The 26,600-nt window shown below is 41.8% G+C and overlaps 1 protein-coding gene across 1 annotated transcript in view; it reads right to left on the reverse strand.

Moving 5' to 3' along the window:
* The window catches only part of LOC126272391 (uncharacterized), a 288,157-nt gene extending 262,234 nt beyond the window's left edge, over positions 1 to 25,923 (reverse strand). Inside the window, exon 1 of the mRNA XM_049975214.1 lies at positions 25,734 to 25,923. Coding sequence (XP_049831171.1) covers positions 25,734 to 25,916 — 183 coding nt within the window. The 5' untranslated portion in view covers positions 25,917 to 25,923. The remainder of the gene's footprint in view (positions 1 to 25,733) is intronic.
* Positions 25,924 to 26,600: the final 677 nt, after the last annotated feature.

Raw genomic sequence — 26,600 nt, forward strand, 5'->3', positions numbered from 1 at the left:
TACTGAGGTCGCCGATATGGCGTACGTGGCAGTAGGTGGCAGCACAATGCACCTAATATGAAAACGTATGTTTTTGGGTGTGTCCGGATACTTTTGATCACATAGTGTATGTCGTTTGTGGAAGTCCCTTATGTCACAGGATGTCCACATTTACTGACCGTATTGTCGCTAGGATAGTAACCCATCCATCTCTGCTCCGCTTATTCCATATTTGAGGGGTGGTAGTATGGAACAAAACAAGAAAAAAAGTCCAGGAAGCATGAGTTCTAAAATGAGTACCTTGAGAACTACGAGCACTCGTTCATCATCGCTGCTTTGAAACGCATCGCTTCTACTGTAGTCTCTTTGCTGTTGCGAAGTACCTACGGAATCCAGTAAACAAATGAGTGAACGAATGAGAACGCATTATTCTGTTACTGTGAAACGGAAGAGCTTCTAATGTAGTCTGCCTGCTGTTACATACGAACTGCTCTTGTGAACTATAGCTAAAGCAAGTGCTAGATATGGTGTCCGGGTGGAATGATAAGCTTCCGTTATGCTGGCAACTGTAAAGATGGAAGTGCACTATAAAAGCATTTCACAAATTTCTCAAAAGACTATCCGGTTGCATTAGAACTAATGCATGCACTGCAATTATCCAGAACTTTAAATGCGGTTCACAGTAACAAACTAACAGATATTTACCGCATGCCGTGTCTACGGACAGGAGCAGAGGAATGTGTCCTCATTTGTTAACTGCATTTTGTAGATCATTCCTAATAACAACAAACTTGAAGCAGAAGATACGTGATTCACAGTAGCGAAGATGGACAAGTCCTCACAGCTCTTGAGGTATGCATGTTTACTCAACGTTTTTTCTTGTTTTTGTCTGTACTACCTTATCTGAAAGTATGGAGAGCTCCTTTAAAAAAATCAAAACCAGCGTTTACATTTACACGATCCCAGAACTCCCCCGAGTGACATTCAACTTTGCGGTTGGCAGTGGTCAGAATGTTTTGACTCTTTAATGTATTTACGAATCACGACGTATAGCTCATATTGTACAGAGTTAGATTTTACTTATTTCTAATTTGGGATGTAAGTGAACGAAGTTAATGCGTATCTTATACCGTTCCCTCAAATTCGGTCATCCGATTAAAAGGAACAGATACGGTGCCAGTCATGAACAGTTATATACGTGACCTACTCACTCAATAATTTTGTGCCATGCTACAGATTTTAGTGACGACAGATTTTTCGATTAGCCATGCAGATATATCTACAGAACGCCGTCGTAGTGACAAGAGACCCTACGATCGACCTAGCTGAAAATTGAAAGATTATGTTGCAGCTATATGCTTTTGAGTCTTATGAAGAGTAATATCTTGTACGAAGAATGCATGAAATGAATGCCAGTGTTGTTCTGTATACTATGTCTAAATTATGACGGATCTACGTACCACACGAAATGGATTCACCAACCACGTGTTACTGATCTTAGTATGAAGCTTTATTGTGTATAACGTGGCGAACATGTATAAGTGAGAGATACAAGGGTCGTTGTAAATTGACAGACTCCATAATTTTATATTGATCGATTGTTCGGTATGTGGCAGTAGACATTTCTAAATGTAGCCTTATTTTTGAAAGCCGTAATGAGACATAAATCGTTTTGGTCAACAGAACCGAATTATGCATTTTTACTTGACTACATATGCTGAAATATTTGTACGATGTAGTTTACTTAATTGTTTATTTGTTCATTGTTATAGTCTCTTGTCTGAAGCTACTCTGCACCTAAGAGATGCTGCATTTGCCAACCAAAGTACTTTTTTATGTTATCTTGTTCTGTAGACCAAATTCAAAACTTTATGATCATAGAACGAGTCACAACAAACATAAATCACTGAACGCTGATGAAGAAACACGTAAAAGTAAGAGATCTACGACTGCATTTGCAAATAAGTTGCACAACACGGTAAAATACTATACTCTGCTCATCATATAAGTTCAATCCTAATGTACACAAATGCTTTCTCAGCACGCTCAAAAATTGGACGTCGAGGGCAGTGCACCTACATCAGAGGTGCCGCGTCAGGAAACAGTCCCTACTTATTTATCTCTGGTTTATTTCTTTGTTATACTAGCGTGAACGACACAATGAAGTATGCAAAACCATTGAATTCCTCATTGCTTTTTCCATTCTCCGTGTTGAATGTTCAACGCATACATTTCTCGTTTCAAATTCAATTGAACACTCTTTCTTTCACCGGACAGTAATGCTCGTGTGGTCTTGTGAGACTGCTTCACGAACCGTAGTGAAGTATAGTCGCGGGAAAGGGTGGAAAAGCAGTGAGAAACAGATTGCGGTTAATGTCTTCGAAATGCTTTTAGAAAAACATCATCGTCAATGTATCAGATGGCAGCTGCATTTTTGATTTAGGTTATTTGAATTCTGACATGAAAGGAGTGGAGTGATTACCAAACTACTGAAAGTAACTTTTGGCTTCTGTGGTTATCAGAATTTGGTAACAACGGTGAGATTTCAACAATACGCTTTTACACAGGCGTGTACTAGCCATCTGGCGTGTCTCATTAGGATAAACGTCCTAGTTCCGCATGGTTGCGTATTTTCTGGTAGCGTTGTATTTCATCAGGTCATGGCCGGCTCACCCACGGTGGGCAGATTTTTAGGGCGGCAAATTCATCTTGCATAAGTAAATAAATTTGAGAATAAGTTGGAAATACAAATTATCTACGGTACAGAAACAGTATGCTCCGATTTACGATCGAAACGTTGACTCCCACAAAAAATTGGAAACATTTATTGCCGAACACATTGATATAGACAATAGTTTTATGCGTACATAAAATAAAAATGTGTATATAATCATATTCTATTACTCATGCTCAAAAAGACGATTATTCGTCACACGTAGAACACCACTGGTTGTTGTCTCGGTCACATAACGGTATGGTGGAATAGGTGGCAGCCCGATGACGCCAATGTTCGTGAATTTAAAAACGAACTTCAAGTTTTGAGTATTTGGCTACTGTTTAGCTAATTAACAGTACTTGTACGAATCTTCCACAGACTTCCACAAGTCTGTTTATGACATGGAGCAATTATAAACACAATAATACGTTCACTGTGGAGTTCTTCATTTTCAACAGTACGATAACGAAGGTGTTTCATAATGTGGCCTCTCTCTTTCTCTTTAATATGTAGTAGGCTTATGCATAACAGTTTCAAATGCTGGTATTTATCGCACGTTTTCCATTTACATTATTCTAAAAAAAATTTAAAAAGCTATGAAGCAGGTAGTGCACTGAAATGATTAAGACGGTTTTGACGGTTCATATTTCTCTGCAACAAAATGCAGATTTTGTATTATACACAATCCAATCAAAATGATATGTTTGTTTGACATTAGCATTAAAACTTCGAATTCTCCGTAAAAAGCTGAAATTAGTTTGAAAGGTTGAATAATTTGCAAATAAATAAGTAAAATCAACAGCAAAATGTGGATTATTTTAGAGGTTTTATGTAATGAATACTGAGTGTCAGGGATGTTTCGACTTGAGTTTACGGGTCAAATATTTTTGGGAGTTAGCAGCTGCGCACTGTGAATACGTCGCTCTCAGTTGGCAGTTTCATTATATAGCAACAATGGTCGCTTGCCTTGTTTGTTAATAGCTAAGTAGCGAGTTAACTGTTTGACATGGTGGGCGAACTGTGGTTTATAGCACTAATATAGGCCTCTATGAGGTGCACTTATCAGAAAGATATTTTATTTGCCAGACACAGTTGACTTTGTGTATTAATTTCGAATAATAATGATGTAGATTAAGACAGTTTTATCACTGGCCGCATCTTTCCTTTTGGAAGCTGTTCAATAAATACAATAAAGATTCTTTTTGTTATAAAGTGTTGTAATGTCTGACGGCAGGAAGCGCCTTTCAGGTAGTCAGTATACAAAAAGACAAGGGGAAAGAGAAAATGTAGATATAAAATTGAAATTTTCGTTAGATACATTTTTCCAACCTAAAGAAGATATAGACGTAAATCAGGGGTAGCCTTCGGCAGATGACGATGTACTTTCAACGTTGCAGGGTAAACATGAAATTTTATGCAAGCTCTCTGATGAATATGAAACTGTTCCCGCTGATTCTAGCAAGTGTTCATCTGAGACTCAAACAGTCAGTGATATAGTTGATTCGAGTCCCGCAAAATGGCCGGACAAAATAGATGATTGTGTTAGGACAATGTTTGTCAAAAGCGAGCCTCCAGAATAGATAACGGAATTTGAAAGCTACTCTAAGGATGATTCTAATCGTCGCTTTACCTCTAAAAATTAGAGTTACACTTTGTGCAATTGTGAAACTGTTCAGAGGAAATGGCTAGTTTATTCAGAAAGTGCAAATGCTGTTTTTTGTTACAGCTGTTATATCTGTAGAAATATTAAAATATTATTGATTTCAGTTGTTATGATAACTAGCGGTACATTTCTGAGACATTAACTAGCCACGGCAGGCCGTAAGTGCACTTACAATCGCTCCAAAAGTGGATTGGGCTCTCCAGAGGATTGAAATCTGGCAATACAGCCGATGCAGGAACCCTGCAGACATTAAATGCAGAAACCCGGCATTCTAACGGTGTAATAGAACGCCTTATAGCAATTATCCAGGTTTTGACTAGACAGTGTTTTCCCTTAAGACGAACTTCAGACAAACTGTTCACTCACAACAATAGGAATTTCTTAAAATCGATCGAATTATTTGGTATATTTGATTCAGTTCTCGGTGAACACATAAGGAGAACAACACGTGGTGAATATAAGTCTCGTAATTATCTGGGTAAAAACATACAAAATGAAATAATTCACATTCTCCATCAAAAAATTAAAACCAAAATATTGTCTTTATTGAGATCTGCTAAATATTATAGCTTAATTTTGGACTGTACTCCAGATATTTCTGGTGTTGAGAAAATGACAACGATAGTGCGTTTCGTGAATGTGAGTCCTACTAATCTTAACAAGTGCCACCTAAATATTATTGAACATTTTCTTGGATTTGTACCTATAAGAAATACACCTGGTTTGGGGCCGACAGAGGTAGTCTTAAAACAATTAGAAGAAATGAAAATACCTTTGGAGGACATGAGGGGTCAGGGCTATGATAACGGTTCGAACACGGGAATGCAAAACAAGATTTTAGATATAGATACTAAGGCATATTATGTTCCCTGCAGTAGCTATTACTTAAATCTAGTTGTGAATGCTGCTGCAAAGGCATCAGAATATGCAGTTTCGTTCTTTTGTTTGGCGAGAAAAACTTATGATTTCTTTTCTGCGTCTACGCGACGCTGGGCAGTCCTGAATGATCATATGTCTACCCTAACGTTGACGCCACTAGGTACGACAAGATAGGAAAGTAGGGTCGATGCCGTCGCTCCTCTGAACTACGGCATAGGGGAGGTCTAGGATGCCTAGTTGAAATAAGCGAAGACGAAAATACAGACAGAATGGTTGCACATGAGACCTTTAGTTTGACAAATCTTATTGATGATTTTACGTTCCTTTATTCAGTGGTAATATGTCGATGTATTATTCCATATATGTAATATGTCGATGTATTATTCCATATCAATGTTGTCAACAAACACCCACAAAATATTGCCACAGCTATATAGAAAGTTGTTGACTTGCTCAAAAAGATAACAGAGCATTACACAAACTGCAGGGAGGACTCCAAATTCTAAGATTATGTGCTTCACGCTAAGGAAGTGGTAACCTGAATCCAAAATCCAGTCTTAGGTGGTACAAAGCAGATACAAAAAAGAAGGAGAAGAAACAGTTCCAATATGCGGGAGAAGATGAGAAATTAAAGATCCAGAATTGCAGTATAAAGTACATTTTTATTTTAAAGTACTGTATGTTATAATATGAGCTCTCAGTGAGAGATTTCAACAGCTCATAAGTTATAGTGAGCTTTTTGATTTTTTGTACGACATTAGTAAAATTAAGGACATGTCATCTTACGTTCTAAGTGAAAAGTTTTCCAAGCTCTGCGACAATTTTAGTCACAGAGAGCTAAGGACACCAGTCTCGCCGATTTTAAAGATGAACTGAAAGTCGTGTCAACGTTGGTGAAGCACGATAGAAAGCCAATGGAAACGCTGAAACTCATACAGGAGTATAGCTTTGCGCCCAACGTAAGTGTAGCATTACGAATTTTTCTGACGCAACCGGTGACAGTGGTAAGTAGAGAACGGAGTTTTTCGAAGCTTAAACTGGTAAACACATACTTGAGATCAACAATGAGTGGGCTGGCAACGGTGCCCAGCGAACATGGGCTAGCGGAAGCTTTGGTTTTGAACGAAGTCGTACGTGGTCGTACAGGAGTTCGCTGGTGCCAAAGCAAGAAAAATATCTGTCACATAAGGCAAGTGCTTCACACGTGTTTCTCATTAATTTTAGGTTTGATTGATTTATGTATGTCATACTTTATCAGCCATACGGATAGTGTAGATTTATTGTAGGGGATGGCTACATTTGTTTTGTCTAACGCGAAATAAATCGAAAATGTTATCCGCCTGTGCAGACTGATTGTTGTAGGTTTCACATACTACAATCCCTTTATTTTGATTTTTCCCTGGGATACTTTTAAATCGATTAATCGTTGGTACCGATATTGACGATAACAACAGTCGATTATATCGAATATAAATATTTATCTTTCGATGTCCCGGCCTTAGTTCAGTGCGCAGTAAAGAGACGTGCTTTTGTTTCTTTGCCTTAATTATGTGCTGCGACGAATATGTAACGCATGTGACGATAAACGTCTCTGTACAAAATGCTTTCAGGAATCTATGTTTTATACAACAATAGTTAATCGGTAAGACGCTCATCCTCTGTTCAAGGAACTAGAAAAAGTGAACAGATTTTAGTTTTATGCTGAGTCAGTGACATACATTAATCTTGGTTGATATATTAATACTGGAGTTAGGGCTTAAAATGTATTGCACTGCAAACGTGTCACTTACTGCTGCTTTCCTCTTAAAGACACATTCACAAAAAAGAGACGAATGAGTGTGATTTGTGAAAATAAGGTGTCATGTATGAATTATATTGTGAAAAAGTTGACTATTTCGAAAAATGAAATTTTCGCATGGGGTGGCAAAATCCCTCGAGTCGGCCCTGCATCAGCTTGGTGCTGCACTCTGCAGCCGCTTCCATCAGTTAGTTTGTGAGGATACAGGAACCCGCCATTTTGCGTCTGCTGACACTCATATAATCTTCCAACATGTGGCAAAACATTTCTCACTTTCAAACCAAATAAGTTTTTAACTCATTCGTTGCGCACACTTAACTCAGTCAAGGTAAGAGATAATTTTAAAAGAGGTATTTTATAATGTAGTTTAAAGTCTTCTGCTTTATATTGAACCAGACAAATGTTAATGCAGCAATTCATTTGTACGTTAGACAAGCATAAAGCCTGATAAATACTAATTCCTATAATAGGGTACTAATAGTTTGCTAAATTTTGGGAATGCCATTAGTTTATTAACCAGTTGACTTCCGTCCTTTAGAAACGACTGACAAGTCTAGTGATGAACCAGCACCTAAAATAACGCAAACCATCAAGCGAAAAATCAGCATCATGAAAATCAGGTTGAAATAGTTTCTTTTTTTGCTACAAGTCCGTCTCCATTGTTTCTACCACTGAAAGAAGAAACAAGAGCAGATAAAGCAACTGTGGTAACATCACCATTCGAAGACGCACTGGAGAAACCACTTCCAAAATCAAAACTAGGAACTAGGATACAGAAAACAAAATATCTTTGCTTGATGCTGCTGTTACTTCATCTAGCAAATCACATCAATAGATATGTCTGCGATAAAGAAGCCAATACCAAAAATGTAAAACTATGACAAGGTCTCAAAGAGTGAAAGATGATGCAGGTGAATCTGATTCTAGCCTTGAAGAGCGTGTGTTGTATAATTCGTCACCAGAAAATAATGGAGATGGGGAACGTATTTACTTCAGTCAAGTATGGCCAACAGACACATTTAAAGATGGAGTGCACCAAGAGCTTCTACTAGTCACATGAACTGTGTGCTGGGTATGAAGAAGATGGTTGGAATGCATTTGTGTTCGAAAATGGCTTCAAATGTAAAGTGCATGACAACACAGCGATAAAATGACAACATTACTGTGCTATGAAAAAACAATTTTTTACATATAGAAACTGTTTTCAAATTTAAAAATAATCAAATTGATTTTCCATTGGTTGTAATAACTTAGAAAATAATTGTATAGTATAAGTGTGTATCGTTTCTTTCTACCAAATTTTCAGTTCTTCTTTCAAACCCAATGTTAGGAAACTCTTAACTCGAGATGACAAAATGCGCTGTTTGACTATAAGACCTCGTACTCCTCATAAAGATAACTTACGCATCGTCTTAAGATTTTTACTAGAACTGATTGTACCAAGGAACATTTACTATGTACTTTTGAACATTTTGGTTTTAAGGTTTTGAAATAGAAATTATTTTTAAAAATGTACTTGGAAATAAGGAACTTCTTCTATCGTGTACTTTCATCCTCAGTTTTTGCTATTAACTGTGATACACCCTGTGTATCAACACAACAGTTGCAGTGTTATGACAAATGGCAACATAGAGAAATTTTATCTGAATAACAGTCAATGTATTATCCAATTCAAAACCACTCAACTGTATTGTACAAATGAACACATATCATTCAATTGCAGTCTTAAAATAGTAGCCTCTTTTCTTTAAAAAAACTGTTCATGTTATGCCAAAATATTTGCTGTCTCTGACTGTAATGTAAATGTATTAATTAATTTTTACTGCTTTATCCACTTTTGAGTAATATTTATTAGCATGACGTGTTTTGACAACGTTCCCTCATCATAAGGTGCATTAGAGTGAGTTGTATGTTTAGCTGCATATTAGCCTCCTTGCCTTACTTGGCCCGTTGAAATTAAATTTATCAATGTTGTATAGAAATATTTGAAATTATCTCATACATTTACATGACAGTCGTTTCAAATATTTCTGTAAAACATTGATACATTTAAGTTCAATATGCCAAGTGAGGTAATGAGGCTAATGTTCAGTTAAACATACAAATCTCTTACTCTGTTGCATTTGATGATGGCAGCATGCTGCCATAACATGTCACTGTAATAAATATTACCGAAAAGTGACTGGAGCAGTGGAAATTAGTTCATAAATAAACAGTATGTTTCCATCATACATGTAGACAAGGTTGATTGCTCGCACCCACACGATTTTTCACTGGGTGTTTTACATACACGATTGAATGTTTGATCTTGGGAGGCAATGCCTGCTGGATTCTTCTATAGTATATTTTATAATATGGTTATCAATACATAAAACACGTTGGTTGGTAAATTAATGCAGAACATATTAGCAAACATACTTTCACTCATTAGCAAAACACATACTTTCTCGGTGTTGAGGGTTTCACCGCCAATAACACATCGGCGATAATATCAGCAACGGAAATTTTACTTTTTCTGAGGGGCGAGGCGCAGAACTCTGGCTGTTCACTGAAAATTATGCCTTTTGTTCGGCGCGGTGCTGATTTCGTCTTAGTCCTGGATTCAAGGCGGATGTTATGATTTACAAAACACTGCCAAAACACAGTCCCCAAACTATTTTCTGTCCCGTCCTCGTATAGTTCTTATCGAGCTCCAGAAAGGAACCATCCCAACACGGTGGCGCACGAATTCAGGCGCCCATTACGAGCATAAAATTAAAATTGTTGCTGTACACCCGATCATCACCCGTCCCCAGTTCTCACAAGGACCCACCTTCCTCCTGCTGCTCTACTTAATCGCAACACTGGTTTAGCATTTGTCTGTGGTCGAAGATGACCCGTCACAGTTTGCTGTGATCACATTCAGTATTTCAGTAGCAGAGCGAGAATAAGGGAATGAATAAGGTCTCTATTTCAAGGAGTGCAAATATTCTCAGACTTCATAGGGTGAAAAACACTTATAGAATTAGGAATTCGACTGTCCATTTGGCATTATTGCACAGAAATTTGTCGAACTGCAAGAAGGGGGTGGAATTGTGTGGAGGAAGGAGAGGGGGGGGGGGGGGGGTTAATGCTCATCTTGGCTTGATCCTAGGCTGTACCGGCAAATTTGTTTTGGGAGATTTTCCACATTCATCTTCTCGAATGTTGGCCCGGGTTACTTTTTTCCTAAACAACTTAAAAGTGTGACTTTCCAGATACATGTTATTAACCTTAATTAGGCCCGACAACTTTGAAAGGTAGAAGGAATGCAAATAATGCAATAAAATCTATTAACGTGATCAAACGTGAAGTTTTGTGAGCGAACAGTGTTACAGAAAGCCTAAGCTGTAAAAATGTTTCAAAGTCTACCTCTTGTTTCTTCAGTTTGAGTGATATTAATTAATGATATTTTTGCTAGTTATTTTCTTAATAATCAACAGGAATTTCTCAAGTTTTCTCATATAAAAAATACCTATTTTAGGATCTCGCCCCCTCTTGCATAAATATCTGTGTACACTCATGCATGCGACGAGTGTTATGTATGAGATGAAATGAACTGATTGGTGGGAATGAAATCAGTGAAGATGCAGTGACATAGCATGACACGGGCACAATCCGTCCGTTGCATATACTTCCCTCGTGGCCGGGTAAGCCGCGGTCCTCCCACCAGCCGTATTCCCCCAGTACTGCTATTCGCTCACACTTCATGAGAGAACCACTGGTAGTTTTCAGAGGCGATAGGTGGAAAAAGCCGTGACAGCGACAGTTTGATTTAAGCCCGTAGATACGCAGAGGTAGTCCAGTGGTTAGTATGACTGCCAGCAAATAGAGTTGCGATTCTCCACCGGGCGTAAATTTTCAACTGTCACTTAATACCTTTTTCAATTTATTGGTTTTCGGGTAGTGACCATTCAGCCATCGCTCCAGTGTAATGTCAGTTATACAATAAGGACAACACAGCGCCCGGTCCCCTAGCGGAGAAATCTCTAATCCGGCCGGGAATCGAACCCGGCCCTCTTTGCTTGGCAATCAGCCACGCTGACCGCACAGCTACCGAGACGAACATATCAGAATATCATTTCCTTCATAGCAGCCGAGCATGTGATTCACGTACGGCTTAAAGTAGCAATGGCTGCAGGACTGTGACTTACTGGTCGAACGTGCACAGATTACATGCACAGAATCAGCACACTTAAAAATCATGGTCAAACTGTAGGCGGGAATAGAAAGCGGAACCTAATTTTTGGGAGATTGCGTCACTACCTTTACATGTGTCGTCTCGTAAGCATACAGTCAGCTCTCCGTAATAGTTTGTTTACCTTTTGAATGCCCGCCACCATCAATCAGGACCTGGCGAGTATTTCCTTTTTTAACTGGGTAACAAGTGAGATGGACGAGGTTACGTGAGAGTGGTCCATTGTACGTCTTCAATTTCAGTTTCTGATATTACCCCTGGTCGATAGCAAGTAGAGAAGTAGTTTTATTTATGGTATTATGACCAGATTAGGCCCTTAAGGTCTTCTCTTAAACAGAACCAGCAACAACAAGTACCAGCACACATATGTTATTAAAAATAATACATATATACAGGCAATAACAACAATAACTGGCATTAATAATAATAGTGGACAGCTAGAATAACAAGAACATTAGTTTAGCGTATTTGAAGCCGTGTTTCGATTCATCAGAAAGAGAAGCGATAATCAAGGAGGGGAAGATTGAAAGTGACAGTGACAAGAAGCTATAACGAAAGAACAGACTTTCAATAGAGGACTGTGTGACAAGGGGATGGAAAAGTGAGGGGTGGGAGTAAGCAGCGCACGAGTATATGGAACAGATGGCTATTGCAATAGAAGTTAATTCATTAGCCGTCTTTTGAAGTTTCAAAGAAATTTAATTTCTCTGATAGTTAGAAAATGTCGTTTCAAAGTAGTGTTCCTGATACAGAAAATAATTTTTAGGGTATGTCGGTGTCATGCAGTGGCACAGAGAGGATTTTTCTTTGTTCAGAACGGCTTTTTTTCTGTGCTCTTCAGATAGCAGTCCGAGAGTTCAAGATAAATAAGAGAGATTCCGATGACTGTGAAAGTGATAGCGCCAACATGTCATTCAAGGCGTGTATAATTCGTGGCGAAACATCATACCCCGAGAAAGTGCGTCCTTTTCCTTATCAGTGCCGCACTGTAGCTAATGTTGCTGTATTAGTTTCCTAAGTTATGCGCTTTATGTGTTGAGAACATTATTACAACCTATGCTGTAGCAAAATCCAACACCCAGTGCCCCAATGATCCATCACTGAGTCGAATAGGATTCGCGAAAATTTGCCTTAACTGTACAACATGACATCTGTAATTGGGCGTGTACGAACAATTCGTCTTAGCTTCATGTGAAGTGAAGTTATCATTTATGTAAAAAGTATTTAAATGAGACATTTTTAAAACGGGCTGAGAAGCATAAAATAATTTCTTCTAGCCTCTTACACATTTCTAACCCCTTACAGATAGGCTGTGTGAACTTTTAATATTTGTGAAAGAACTTGTAAAATTTTAAACAAATAACGTGAGGTACATGTAACAGAGAATTGTTGGCTGAATAGTTCACTTCACTCATTAACAATTTTATTGCATTGCACATTGTATGAATTGTTATGTGAAGTTTTTTGACGACAGCTACTGTCTACATTCCTTATTATTATTTACTGAATGCGTCTCACGTTTTTCGTTTTAAATTTTACAAGTATTGTAATAGCCCTTAAAAATTCACAAGCACAAATTTTCAGGACTATCTTTATGGGGTTGAGAATCCGTATGGGACTAAGATAAGTTATATTATACTTTGAGGTCCATTCTAAAGGTGTATTAAATAAAAAAGTTTTTAAGTAATTGATTATTTGCTGCTTTTTAATCTATCGTGTATGAACTTTTCAATCGATTTCAAACATTTTATGAGATTACAACAGAGGCATGTGGTAAATTTCACGTTTATTTCAGTTTCTCTTCACCTGTGTCAACTAATATCTTGCTCCATCCTACGTATTTCTAGCTAAAAGACCTCGGAGCTAAAAATTCGAGAGATTCGAGCTCAGATGGAGGCTTGCCAGCAGTCGTTCTTACTGTGTAACACGCGCGAGTAGAACATGAAAAATCAGAAATAGCAGTGGTATACGAAGTATCCTCCACCACGCACCAGACAAGAAAGCTAATTAATATTGCACTGTCACCCCTCTTATAGCTTTGTTGAAAGTTTCAAGTCTCTGGAGAAGCTCGATTGAAGTCGACTACAAAAATTTGGGCCGAACAGACAAACAGACGTACCAGACAGAAAGCGAGTTAATATTGCATTGTCATCCAGTTATGAGCTGTTTGGAAGTTTAAGGTCTCTGGCTCATCAGGAAATTAGTCTGAAATCAAACAGAAAATTTGTACCTTACAGACAGACAGAAAAACAAAATACCCTCAGCTACATACCAGGTAGGAAAGGGGGTTAATGTTGCACTGTCATCCATTTCGGAGTGCTGGAAGCTTCAAATCTCTAGCTCGTCGGAAAGATAGTTTGAAACCAATTACGAACTTTGTACGGAACAGGAAAATGGAAATTTGTGGTAAGGCCTCAAGGAACCAAACTGCTGAGGTCATCGGTCCCTAAGCTTACGCACCACTTAATCTAACTTAAACTAACTTACTCTAAAGACGACACACACCCATGCCCGAGGGAGGACTTGAACCTCCGACGGGATGAGCCGCGTGGGCCGTGACAGGGCGCCCTAGACCGTCCGGCTACTTCGCGCGGTATACGGAACAGGCAACCACACATAACAACAAAGTAACCTCCGCCACACACCAGACAGTAAAGCTGGTTAATATTGCATTGTCATGCACTACTGAACTATATTGAAAGTTTGAGTTCTCTAGCTTACGGCAAGTTAGTTTAAAATCACTTGCGAAATTTGCACCGAACTGACAGAGAGACAAGAAAGCGACCTAATACAAACTATGTTGAAAGTGTAGTTGGATGCGTATATGTTCACTTATGCAATGTACCTTAGTGGATTTCAACTGGATTGTGAATGTATGCTTATTCAGACACACTGCCTCTGTGATCCTACTCGTCACAACATCGTACACGCAGCGCTAATACACAGGATTATCGCAAATAACATCGAAAGCTGACACGGGTGAAAGCATAATTATAATTAAGGAAGCATACACTCTCCAGTGCTCATGAGTCCGCGAACGAGACATTAGTGAGATAGCTGCAAATGTGTGGCCCGCCACAGACTTCATTATCTAATGCTATTGAAGTCGGTATAAAGTTATATGAAACGTAAACTTTTCGATTAATTATTCATCTAACTGGCGTCAAGTTTCAGCCCTGGCCTAACCTAACAAGAAAAACAATTCTGTTCCAGCATGTTACATATTACAATTTACTGAGCACCTATACATGTTGAAGAAAGTGTCCCTCATGTCGTCCTCACCTCTGGATGCTGATGGCAGAATTATTTGAGCGCACGACGGCGCCCATCAAATGCGGCGGACGTTTTGCCCTCGTCTCTGCAGTTAATTACGAATTCTATCAGACGCCCGCGGATCTTTCCAAAATCTTGACAAGGCCTTACAATTCATTGCTCCAGTTGTTCATTCTTATCAGTTCTAGTGCTGTACACTTTACTGTTGAGGCGACTCCAGACAAAAATAAAAAAAATCCAGAGTTTTGAGGTCAGCTGATCTTGGAGGCCAGGATAGAGGTCTTTCTCGATCTATCCATCTAGGACCATATTGGCGCGTTACAGACATCGTCCCGCATCAGCAGCGAAAATGTCGGTGCCTCATCATGCATGTACCACACCACCAACCTTGGGTCATGGGGAAATTTGAGCACAATTACACTACTGGTCATTAAAATTGCTACACCAAGAAGAAATGAAATGATAAACGGGTATTCATTGGACAAATATATTCTACTAGAACTGACATGTGACTACATTTTCATGCAATTTGAATGCATAGAACCTGAGAAATCAGTACCCAGAACAACCACCTCTGGCCGTAATAACGGTCTTGATACTTCTGGACATTGAGTCAAACAGAGCTTCGATGGCGTGTACAGGTACAGCTGCCCATGCAGCTTCAACACGATACCACAGTTCATCAAGAGTAGTGACTGGCGCATTGTGGTGAGCCAGTTGCTCGGCCACCATTGACCAGAAGTTTTCAGCTTGTGAGACATCTGGAGAATGTGCTGGCCATGGCTGCAGTCGAACATTTTCTGTATCCACAAAGGGCCGTACAGGACTTGCAACATGCGGTCTTGCATTATCCTGCTGAAATGTAGGGTTTCACAGGGATCGAATGAAGGGTAGAGCCACTGGTCGTAACACATCTGAAATGTAACGTCCACGAAGGGTAGACCCACGGGTCGTAGATTAGATTAGATTAGATTAGATTAATACTTGTTCCATAGATCATGAATACGACACTTCGTAATGATGTGGAACGTGTCAGGTTAATAAAAGATGTCTGTACAAGAAATTACATTACACAAAATATTGCATGACACTAATGATTAAGTTTTTTTTTTTTTTTTTTTTTTTTTTTTTTTTTTTTTACTTACTTACTTACTTACTTTATATCTAAAAATTCAGCCAATGAGTAGAAGGAGTTGTCATCTAGAAATTCTTTTAATTTATTTTTAAATGTTAGTTGGCTATCTGTCAGGCTTTTGATGCTGTTTGGTAGGTGCCCAAAGACTTTTGTGGCAGCATAATTTACCCCTTTCTGTGCCAAAGTCAGATTTAACCCTGCATAGTGAAGATCATCCTTTCTCCTGGTGTTATAGGTATGCACACTGCTATTACTTTTGAATTGGGTTGGATTATTATCAACAAATTTCATAAGGGAATATATATACTGTGAGGTTACTGTGAGGATCCCTAGATCCTTAAATAGATGTCTGCAGGATGACCGTGGGTGGGCTCCAGCAATTATTCTGATTACACGTTTTTGTGCAATGAATACTTTTCTACTCAACGATGAATTACCCCAGAATATGATGCCATACGAAAGCAGTGAATGAAAGTAGGCATAGTAAGCTAATTTACTGAGATTCTTATCACCAAAATTTGCAATAACCCTAATAGCATACGTAGCTGAACTCAGACGTTTCAGCAGACCATCAATGTGTTGCTTCCAGTTTAACCTCTCATCAATGGACACACCTAAAAATTTTGAAAATTCTACCTTAGCTACAGACTTCTGTTCAAATTCTATATTTATTACTGGAGTTTTGCCATTTACTGTACGGAACTGTATATACTGTGTTTTATCAAAATTTAAAGAGAGTCCGTTTGCTGAGAACCACTTAATAATTTTGTGAAAAACATCATTTACAATTACATCACTTAGTTCTTGGTTTTTGGATGTTATTACTATACTTGTATCATCAGCAAAAAGAACTAACTTTGCATCTTCATCAATGTGGAATGGTAAGTCATTAATGTATATCAAGAACAGTAAAGGACCTAAGACCGAACCCTGTGGGACCCCGTGCTTGATAGCACCCCAGTTTGAGGAATCAGCTGTTTTAACATTACACGAACCACTTATTTCAACTTTCTGCATTCTTCCAGTTAAGTATGAATTAAACCATTTGTGCACTGCCCCACTCAAACCATAATGATTTAGCTTATCTAAAAGAATTCCATGATTTACACAATCAAAGGCCTTTGAGAGATCACAAAAAATACCAATGGGTGATGTCCGGTTATTCAGAGCATTTAATATTTGATCAGTGAAAGCATATATAGCATCGGAAATGTAAGTGCGTTCTGTATGTAACGTCTACGAAGGGTAGAGCCACGGGTCGTAACACGCCTGAAATGTAAGTCCAATGTTCAAAGTGCAGTCAATGCCAACAAGAGGTCACCGAGGCGTTTAACCAATGGCGCCCCATACCATCACGCCGGGTGATACGCCAGTATGGCTATAACGAATACACGCTTCCAATGTGCGTTCACCGCGATGTCGCCAAAAAAGGATGCGACCATGAGGATACTGTAAACAGAACCTGAATTCATCCGAAAAAATGACGTTTTGCCATTCGTGCACCCAGGTTTGTCGTTGAGTACACCATCGCAGGCACAGTTGTCTGTGATGCAGCGTCACGGGTAACCGCAGCCATGGTCTCCGAGCTGATAGTCCATGCTGCTGCAAACGTCGTCGAACTGTTCGTGCAGATGGTTGTTGTCTTGCAAATGTCCCCATCTGTTGACTCAGGGATCGAGACGTGGCTTCACAATGCGTTACAGCCATGCGGATAAGATGCCTGTCATCTCGACTGCTAGTGATTCGAGGCAGTTGGGATCCAGCACGGCGTTCCGTATCACACTCCTGAACATGCCGATTCCATAGTCTGATAACAGTCATTGGATCTCGACCAACGCGAGCAGCAATGTCGCGTTACGATAAACCGCAATCGCGATAGGCTACAATCCGACCTTTATCAAAGTCGGAAACGTGATGGTACGCATTTCTCCTCCTTACGAGGCATCACAACGACGTTTCACCTGGCGACGCCGATCAACTGCTACTTGTGTATGAGAAATCGGCTGGAAACTTTCCTCATGTCAGCAAGTTGTAGGTGTCGCCGCCGCCGCCAGCTCTGAAAAGCTAATCATTTGCATATTACAGCATCTTCTTCCTCTCGGTTAAATTTCGCGTCTGCAACACGTCATCTTCGTGGTGCAACAATTTTAATGGACAGTAATGTAGATGAGAAATTAACCTCAAAGTTTACATTTGAAATGCTATTCTATTAACGAGGACAACATTCCATACTGAAATCAGTGGAGACTTCTACATAAACATTCACATTTATCTGGCAAACGTCTCTTTGCTTCTATTAGATATGCTTTCACCGACGTGAGTTTTCGCTGTTAATTAGGATACACTCTATACTAGCGGCCTACGCACTGGAAAGATTTAAATGTGAGTGAAAATTACTATGTACAGTGTTTATAGGGCCAAATTCTGTAGAGAGGGACAGTTTTGTTTAGGAACACGGTGAGGGACAACGTGGATGTTTACTCAAGACCACACTGTCGCTGCTTACGGGCCACTACTTCCTTGTCCGTCTGAACTCGTAGTGCACATTTGCTGACCTCACTGCCGATGGGTTGTCAGTGCCAAACGGACGAAGTGTAGTCATAAAGGTATTACATCGAAAAAATTAAGTTACGTGATTAATGTTTTGTTTGTTTGCAGGTACTGATCTGCGATGCTGGTACGCGTTGAAATCTTGGCCACAGCAGGATGCTATAGCAGCAAAACAAAATGGCGTTGGTGATAAAGCGGAATTACGGGCGGTAATTCGCGTTCTGTATTTGGAGCAGAACAACGCGGATAGGAAGAGAAGAGGAGACCAAGGTGCTCAAACCATAATCTAGGCGACAGTGGACAAATCATGGATCTGATTTCAACATCTCCAGCGACAGTTTGAACTTGATAAAGGTCGCCAGCCTCCGGGTTCACGATTGATCGCACCCACTTAAAAAAAAAAGAAAACACCCTATAAAATTAATTATGTATATAAATATTTCATCCAACCTGAGAATCTCCTAGACTCTCGACAAATTTTGGCTGTTGTTTTTGGCTGTTATTGATATCCATACTGTGCAACGTAACGGTCCCGGGAATTGCAAGACGCTATCAAAATCTCGACAGCAGTTCCTGGGGCTAGCCCAGACATACAAAAAGAAGCGAGCAGGGGACTTTCGTTTCCACACTTAGAGACAGAAGACTTAATAAAATATTTTTATTTACTTACAAGTAAATAACTACAACGTAAATTTTGTGTTTGCATGCAGTAATATTTTTGTGTTATGCTTTTGACGAATGATGAATTCAATGTAAGCTCAAATGTCAAAAAGATAATTTTTATGTGACACAATTACAAACTAACAGTTTTCAGATTTGTTCCCTGTACTTTTACTGTGAAATCTTCCTTGTTGGCAAATTTCATGATTCTAGGTTAACAGGAAGTACCTTCCTTGTAGCTTTTATCACTGAACTTGCAAGCATCAAAATATGTCACATAAATGGCAGCATCTTTGAATTGTATTGTCTTATAACCTTAAATTTTTTGCACCGGCGAGGGACCATAGACCTTAGTACATGAACAAAATTTTAACTTTATACGTCTACCAGTTACTGTGAAAAACGATTTTATCAGACAGACCAACAGTCTGATAATCATTGATAAAAATACATTGTTTCGTTTGATATAATTACAAACTAACAATTTTCGAACTTTTTTTCCTTTACTTGCACTGTAAAATCTTGCGAAAGTTCATGATTTTAACTTGAAATACCCTATAGGTTCTAGTAAATGATTTTTCTGGTATCAAAATTGTTACTTAAATGGCCATATCTTTTTTTTCCAATGACTTAGAAGCTTAATTTTTTTAAACCGCCAAGGGACTGTACATCTCAGAATGTGACATAAATTTGTGTTTCGTACCACAACACGTTCGTGAGGTAAACGGTTCGTAACAGTCGGACAGACAGAGAGATAGACAGATGGACAACAATGCGACCCTATATTGTTTTGAAGAGTATGTACACCATTTGATTATACAACTTCTTGATTTTGTATTACTACCATGATTTAGGCCTTGAACCAAGTACTTTGTTACGTGAAAGTCCAAGTATATCTCACATTGTTGTACTTGACAATGGCTTAAGGCGAAATCACGGAAACAATACAATTTAAAGAAGTCGTACAGTGAAATGGTAGACATATGAATCAAACATAACTACACTCCTGGAAATGGAAAAAAGAACACATTGACACCGGTGTGTCAGACCCACCATACTTGCTCCGGACACTGCGAGAGGGCTGTACAAGCAATGATCACACGCACGGCACAGCGGACACACCAGGAACCGCGGTGTTGGCCGTTGAATGGTGCTAGCTGCGCAGCATTTGTGCACCGCCGCCGTCAGTGTCAGCCAGTTTGCCGTGGCATACGGAGCTCCATCGCAGTCTTTAACACTGGTAGCATGCCGCGACAGCGTGGACGTGAACCGTATGTGCAGTTGACGGACTTTGAGCGAGGGCGTATAGTGGGCATGCGGGAGGCCGGGTGGCCGTACCGCCGAATTGCTCAACACGTGGGGCGTGAGGTCTCCACAGTACATCGATGTTGTCGCCAGTGGTCGGCGGAAGGTGCACGTGCCTGTCGACCTGGGACCGGACCGCAGCGACGCACGGATGCACGCCAAGACCGTAGGATCCTACGCAGTGCCGTAGGGGACCGCACCGTCACTTCCCAGCAAATTAGGGACACTGTTGCTCCTGGGGTATCGGCGAGGACCATTCGCAACCGTCTCCATGAAGCTGGGCTACGGTCCCGCACACCGTTAGGCCGTCTTCCGCTCACGCCCCAACATCGTGCAGCCCGCCTCCAGTGGTGTCGCGACAGGCGTGAATGGAGGGACGAATGGAGACGTGTCGTCTTCAGCGATGAGAGTCGCTTCTGCCTTGGTGCCAATGATGGTCGTATGCGTGTTTGGCGCCGTGCAGGTGAGCGTCATAATCAGGACTGCATACGACCGAGGCACACAGGGCCAACACCCGGCATCATGGTGTGGGGAGCGATCTCCTACACTGGCCGTACACCTCTGGTGATCGTCGAAGAGACACTGAATAGTGCACGGTACATCCAAACCGTCATCGAACCCATCGTTCTACCATTCCTAGACCGGCAAGGGAACTTGCTGTTCCAACAGGACAATGCACGTCCGCATGTATCCTGTGCCACCCAACGTGCTCTAGAAGGTGTAAGTCAACTACCCTGGCCAGCAAGATCTCCGGATCTGTCCCCCATTGAGCATGTTTGGGACTGGATGAAGCGTCATCTCACGCGGTCTGCACGTCCAGCACGAACGCTGGTCCAACTGAGGCGCCAGGTGGAAATGGCATGGCAAGCCGTTCCATAGGACTACATCCAGCATCTCTATGATCGTCTCCATGGGAGAATAGCAGCCTGCATTGCTGCGAAAGGTGGATATACACTGTACTAGTGCCGACATTGTGCATGCTCTGTTGCCTGTGTCTATGTGCCTGTGGTTCTGTCAGTGTGATCATGTGATGTATCTGACCCCAGGAATGTGTCAATAAAGTTTCCCTTTCCTGGGACAATGAATTCACGGTGTTCTTATTTCAATTTCCAGGAGTGTACATGACTGTGGCGCAGAAATAAGCCAAGCTGAGGTAGCGGCTGAAATGGAGCAGCAGTGTCTGTCTCGTTTAGGTGACGCCTATAGCTGCCTGATCAACACGGAGCTGTACTTGGTGGTTCACGATGAACTCAAGAAAAAGGAGCAAAGGAATCTGTGAAATGTACGGATACCCCACTGTGGGACTGCCACGGTGCAGTAGAAACAGATTATACTCTTGTGAAGCTCTTGTTGACGACAGCGACTCAGCCCATTCTGCACGGTCCGTAGTCACACGTGGCCCTCTGCTGTTCCTTATCTTTATAAATGATTTAGGGGAGAATATGAGGAGGCGTCTTAGGTTGCTCATAGACGATGCTGTCGTTTATCGTCCAGTAAAGCCATCAGATCAAACCCAATTGCGAAACGATTTAGATGTTGTCTGTATGATGTGAAAATTGACAATTGACCCTAAGTAATGAAAAATGACACGCCATTCACATCAGTGATAAAAGGTATCCGTTAAACTTCAAGAAATCCAATCTAAAGACTGTAAATCGACTAAATCCCTAGGGAACTGGAATTATCGACAACTTAAATTGGAAAGAACACGTGGAAAGTGTTGTGGTGATGGCGAATCAAAACTGCGTTTCATTGGCAGAACACTTAGAAGATGTACTGAAGAGTTTGGCTACATTACGCTTGCCCATTCTCTTTTGGACTACGGAGTACATCGAGAAAGTTCAAATAAGAGCAGCACGTTTTGTATTATTGAGAAATAAGGGAGAGAGTATTACTGACGTGGCACAGGGTGTGGGGTGGACATCATTAGAACAATGGTGCTTTTTTTTGCGGCGGGATCTTCTCACGAAATATCGATCACCAACTTTCTCCTCCGAATCAGAAATTATTTTCTTGATGGCGACCCCACAGGGAGCAACGATCATCTTAATAAAATAAGTAAAATCAGAGTTCGCACGGAAAGATATAGGTGTTCGTTCTTTCTGCGTGCAGTCCGAGGGTGGAATAATAGAGAATTATTGTGAAGCTAGTTCGATGAAACCGCTGTCAGGCACTTTAAGTGTGATTTGGAGAGTAGCCATAAGTAGATACTGCTTCTCTGTGCTATCAAGTTTTGCTTCAGTCCCCTCATAGTCCAGAAATGTCATTTCCAGAATAATGACCAAAATGCCGAATTCTACAACCAAAGTCTACATCTGCATCTACATACACACTCCGCAATCCACCATACTGTGCGTGGCGGAGGGTACCTCGTACCACAACTAGCATCTTCTCTCCCTGTTCTACTCCCAAACAGAACGAGGGAAAAATGACTGCCTATATGCCTCTGTACGAGCCCTAATCTCCCTTATCTTATCTTTGTGGTCTTTCCGCGAAATGTAAGTCGCCGGCAGTAAAATTGTACTGCAGTCAGTCTCAAATGGTGGTTCTCTAAATTTCCTCAGTAGCGAGTCACGAAAAGAACGCCTCCTTACCTCTGGAGACTCCCACCCGAGTTCCTGAAGCATTTCAGTAACACTCGCGTGATGATCAAACCTACCAGTAACAAATCTAGCAGCCCGCCTCTGAATTGCTTCTATGTCTCCCTCAATCCTACCTGATAGGGGTCCCAAACGCTGGAGCGGTACTCAAGAATAGGTCGTATTAGTGTTTTATAAGCGGTCTCCTTTACAGATGAACCACATCTTCCCAAAATTCTACCAATGAGACGAAGACGACTATCCGCCTTCCCCACAACTGTCATTACATGCTTGTCCCACTTCTTATCGCTCTGCAGTGTTACGCCCAAATATTTAATCAACGTGACAGTGTCAAGCGCTACACTACTAATGGCGTATTCAAACATTAAGGGAATCTTTTTCCTATTCATCTGCATTAAGTTACATTTATCTGTATTTAGAGTTAGCTGCCATTCTTTACACCAATCACAAGTCCTGTCCAAGTCATCTTGTATCCTCCTACAGTCACTCAACGACGACACCTTCCCGTACACCACAGCATCATAAGCAAACAGCCGCACATTGCTATCCACCCTATCCAAAAGATCATTTATGTAGATAGAAAACAACAGCGGACCTACCACACTTGCCTGGGGCACTCCAGATGATACCCTCACCTCCGATGAACACTCACCATCGAGGACAAACGTACTGGGTTCCATTACTTAAGAAGTCTTCGAGCCACTCACATACAGTAGCGCGTCGATTATCCGAACGTCGGTCAACCGAACGACCGCTCAACCGAACTGTGTACTCGCTCGCACCTGCTACTCTCCCACCCTACCGTCCGTCATCCCCCTCACTCCCAAACCAAGTTTCCCACAGTAGTCGCCGCACTGGACCACCGCTGGCAGAACATTGCTTCTTATGGGGCCTTCACAAGGCGCTGCTGACCGGTCAAGCCGCCAGTAGCTGAGTTTCAACAATCAGCACACTTCTGTCGGCAGTAGAAGTAGCGGCAGCGTCAAAGCTGTTCACAGAAACAGCTGCGCCAGCTTAGAGTTGAGGCGTGCCGCTCCACGCAGTTTGAAGTATTGCGCGCCCCCAAGAAGAGCTTCCCACGGTGCAGTCACCTTCTGTTCTGTGTTACGACCACTTGTGTGCTGCTGCGTGAAGTGAACTTGACGATACAAAATGCTTAAACGTAAAATTGTTGCCCTTTCTATGATGGACAAGTACGAGATTATTAAAAGGTTTGAAGAAGGTGACTCTGCAACCACATTATCCAAAGAGTACAAGGTGCGGAAGTCGACAATTACGGATATATAAAAAAAAAACAAATGACGAGCATAGCAAATTTTATAGCTATGCTCGATTCTACTGATGGATCAACAAGCCGTAAAACTATGAAGCTCGCCACTAACACAGATCTAGATGACGCTGTTTACAAGTGGTTTGACCGAGCGAGGTGGCGCAGTGGTTAGTACACTGGACTCGCAATCGGGAGGACGACGGTTCAATCCTGCGTCCGGCCAACCTGATTTAGGTTTTCCGTGAGTTCCCTAAATCACTCCAGGCAAATGCCGGGATGGTTCCTTGAAAGGGCACGGCCAACTTCCTTCCCCGCCCTTCCCTAATCCGATGAGATCGATGACCTCGCAGTTTGGTCTCTTCCCCCAAACAATCCAATCCAAAAACGTAAACAAAAGAGATCGGAAGAAGAACCTATCTCACGTCCCATTCTGTGTGAGAAGGCAATGCAGTTCAACGAAAAACTTGGAGGGCCTTCGAACTTTAAAGCGAGCACGGGCTGGTTAAAACGCTTTAAGTCAAGACACGGCACTCGTGAGCTTACAATACAGGGAGAAAAACTGTCGGCTGATTCTTCAGCAACTGATTCTTTCAAAGTCAAAGTAAGGGACTATATATTGCTACTAAAGTTGCCTTTGTATGTTACTTTGTAATACTAAAAGAGATTTCTGTTTTTATTAATAAATTTACTGTACAGTACTTCTTTTTGGCAAATAAACATGTACAGTGCGATTAGCCGAACAAACTATTTTTCCGAACACCCATGTCCCCCCCATTACTTCCGATAATCGACGCTCTAGTGTACTTGGGAACCAACCCCATACGCTCGTACCTCAGTACTCAGTTACCTCGAGAATCGTGTCGTTTTCGGAAACCCAGAATCTACTTCGTAGGAATCAACAAGGATTCCGGAAACAAACTGTTGTTAAGGCGGGTACCAGGATGAGATTCATTGGGAGAGTCCTTAGAAAATGTAGTCCATTAACAAATGAGGTGGCTTACAAAACACTCGTTCGACCTATACTTGAGTATTGATCATCAGTGTGGGATCCGTACCAGATCGGGTTGACGGAGGAGAGAGAAGATCCAAAGAAGAGCGGCGCGTTTCGTCACAGGCTTATTGGGTGATCGTGATAGCGTTACGGAGATGTTTGGTAGATTCTGCAAGTGAGGCGCTCTGCATCGCGGTGTAGCTTGCTCGCTAGGTTTCGAGGGGGTGCGTTTCTGGATGAGGTATCGAATATATTGCTTCAGCCTACTTATACCTCCCGAGGAGATCACGAATGTAAAATTAGAGAGATTCGAGCGCGCACGGAGGCTTTCCGGCAGTCGTTCATCCCGCGAACCATACTCGACTGGAACAGAAAAGGGGGGTAACGACAGTGGCACGTAAAGTGCCCTCCGCCACACACCATTGGGTGGCTTGCGGAGCATAAATGTAGATGTAGATGTGGATGTAGTTTGCAGTGGGGGACCGAGTCAAACGCTTTCCGGAAGTCAAGGAACATGTCTGTGAAGCCACGATGCTTGGGAAAAATGTGTCGCTAGGGTGGGTGGAAATGTAGAGGAGGGTCAACATCACTGCCAAGTTTCGCGGCCGCAGCTCGAATTTTTGGAGGTGCTAATGAGAACGTGACGACTGCCTGTCTCGCTTCTGGTCGTGCGGTGACTCGCCGCCGGCCGGAGATACCTTGTGCGCGGGCGCCACCACAGCCCTGGGCTCCGCGGCGCGCGACGAGCGCAGCAGCACGGCGAGCAGCACGAAGACGAGGCAGAGGACGATGAAGATGAGGATGGCGAGCACGCACGACCGGAAGGAGGTGTCGGCCGGGCTGGGCGCGCCCTTCTGCACGTCGTACTCGGAGCGCGGCATGGCGGGCACTGGCGGCTGCCGCCCCGCCGCCTGCCACCGCCGCGGCGGCCGCGGCGCCGCCGGAAGCCAGGCCGTAGATATCCAGGCGGGCCTCCACTTCCTCCGGCCGCCGGCGGGCGCCAACCCCGGCCTGCCGCGATCCTGCCCGCTGCCGGGGCTCCACTGCACCAGCTGCGCTGTCACCGCCCAAAAAAAAAAAAAAAAAAACCTCATCCTTTGTACTGCTCACCAAGGGCACCTTCATCTACATCTAAACTATCCCATCGAATGTATACAGCCACATAATAATGTGCTCTGATCAGCCAGAACTATCGACCTACTATCGATATAAGCCGTTCCAGGACGCAGTAGCGCCATGTGGCGAGGAATGACTGATAGTCAGACACACGCACGGTGCATGTAGCTGTCCGTGTGTAGAATCGGGAAGGCGCGTGATCTACCTGAGTTTATCCGAAGGTATTTTGTGACGGTCTGCAGGCTCGGCACGAGCATTTCGGAAACCGTACTACTTTTCGGGTGTTCGAGTAGCGCTGTGGAGTCTACAACACGTGCCGAAACCAAGCTGAAACAACGTCGTGGGGTTGGGCGGCCACCCCTCTTTACAGATGTCGGATGTCTTAGGCTGAGTACACTGGTAAAACAGGATGAACCATGAATTTACTTTCAAAACTTTTTCTTAAGAAT

Source organism: Schistocerca gregaria, chromosome 5, assembly GCF_023897955.1.
Source record: "Schistocerca gregaria isolate iqSchGreg1 chromosome 5, iqSchGreg1.2, whole genome shotgun sequence".
In the NCBI taxonomy this organism is placed as follows: domain Eukaryota; kingdom Metazoa; phylum Arthropoda; class Insecta; order Orthoptera; family Acrididae; genus Schistocerca; species Schistocerca gregaria.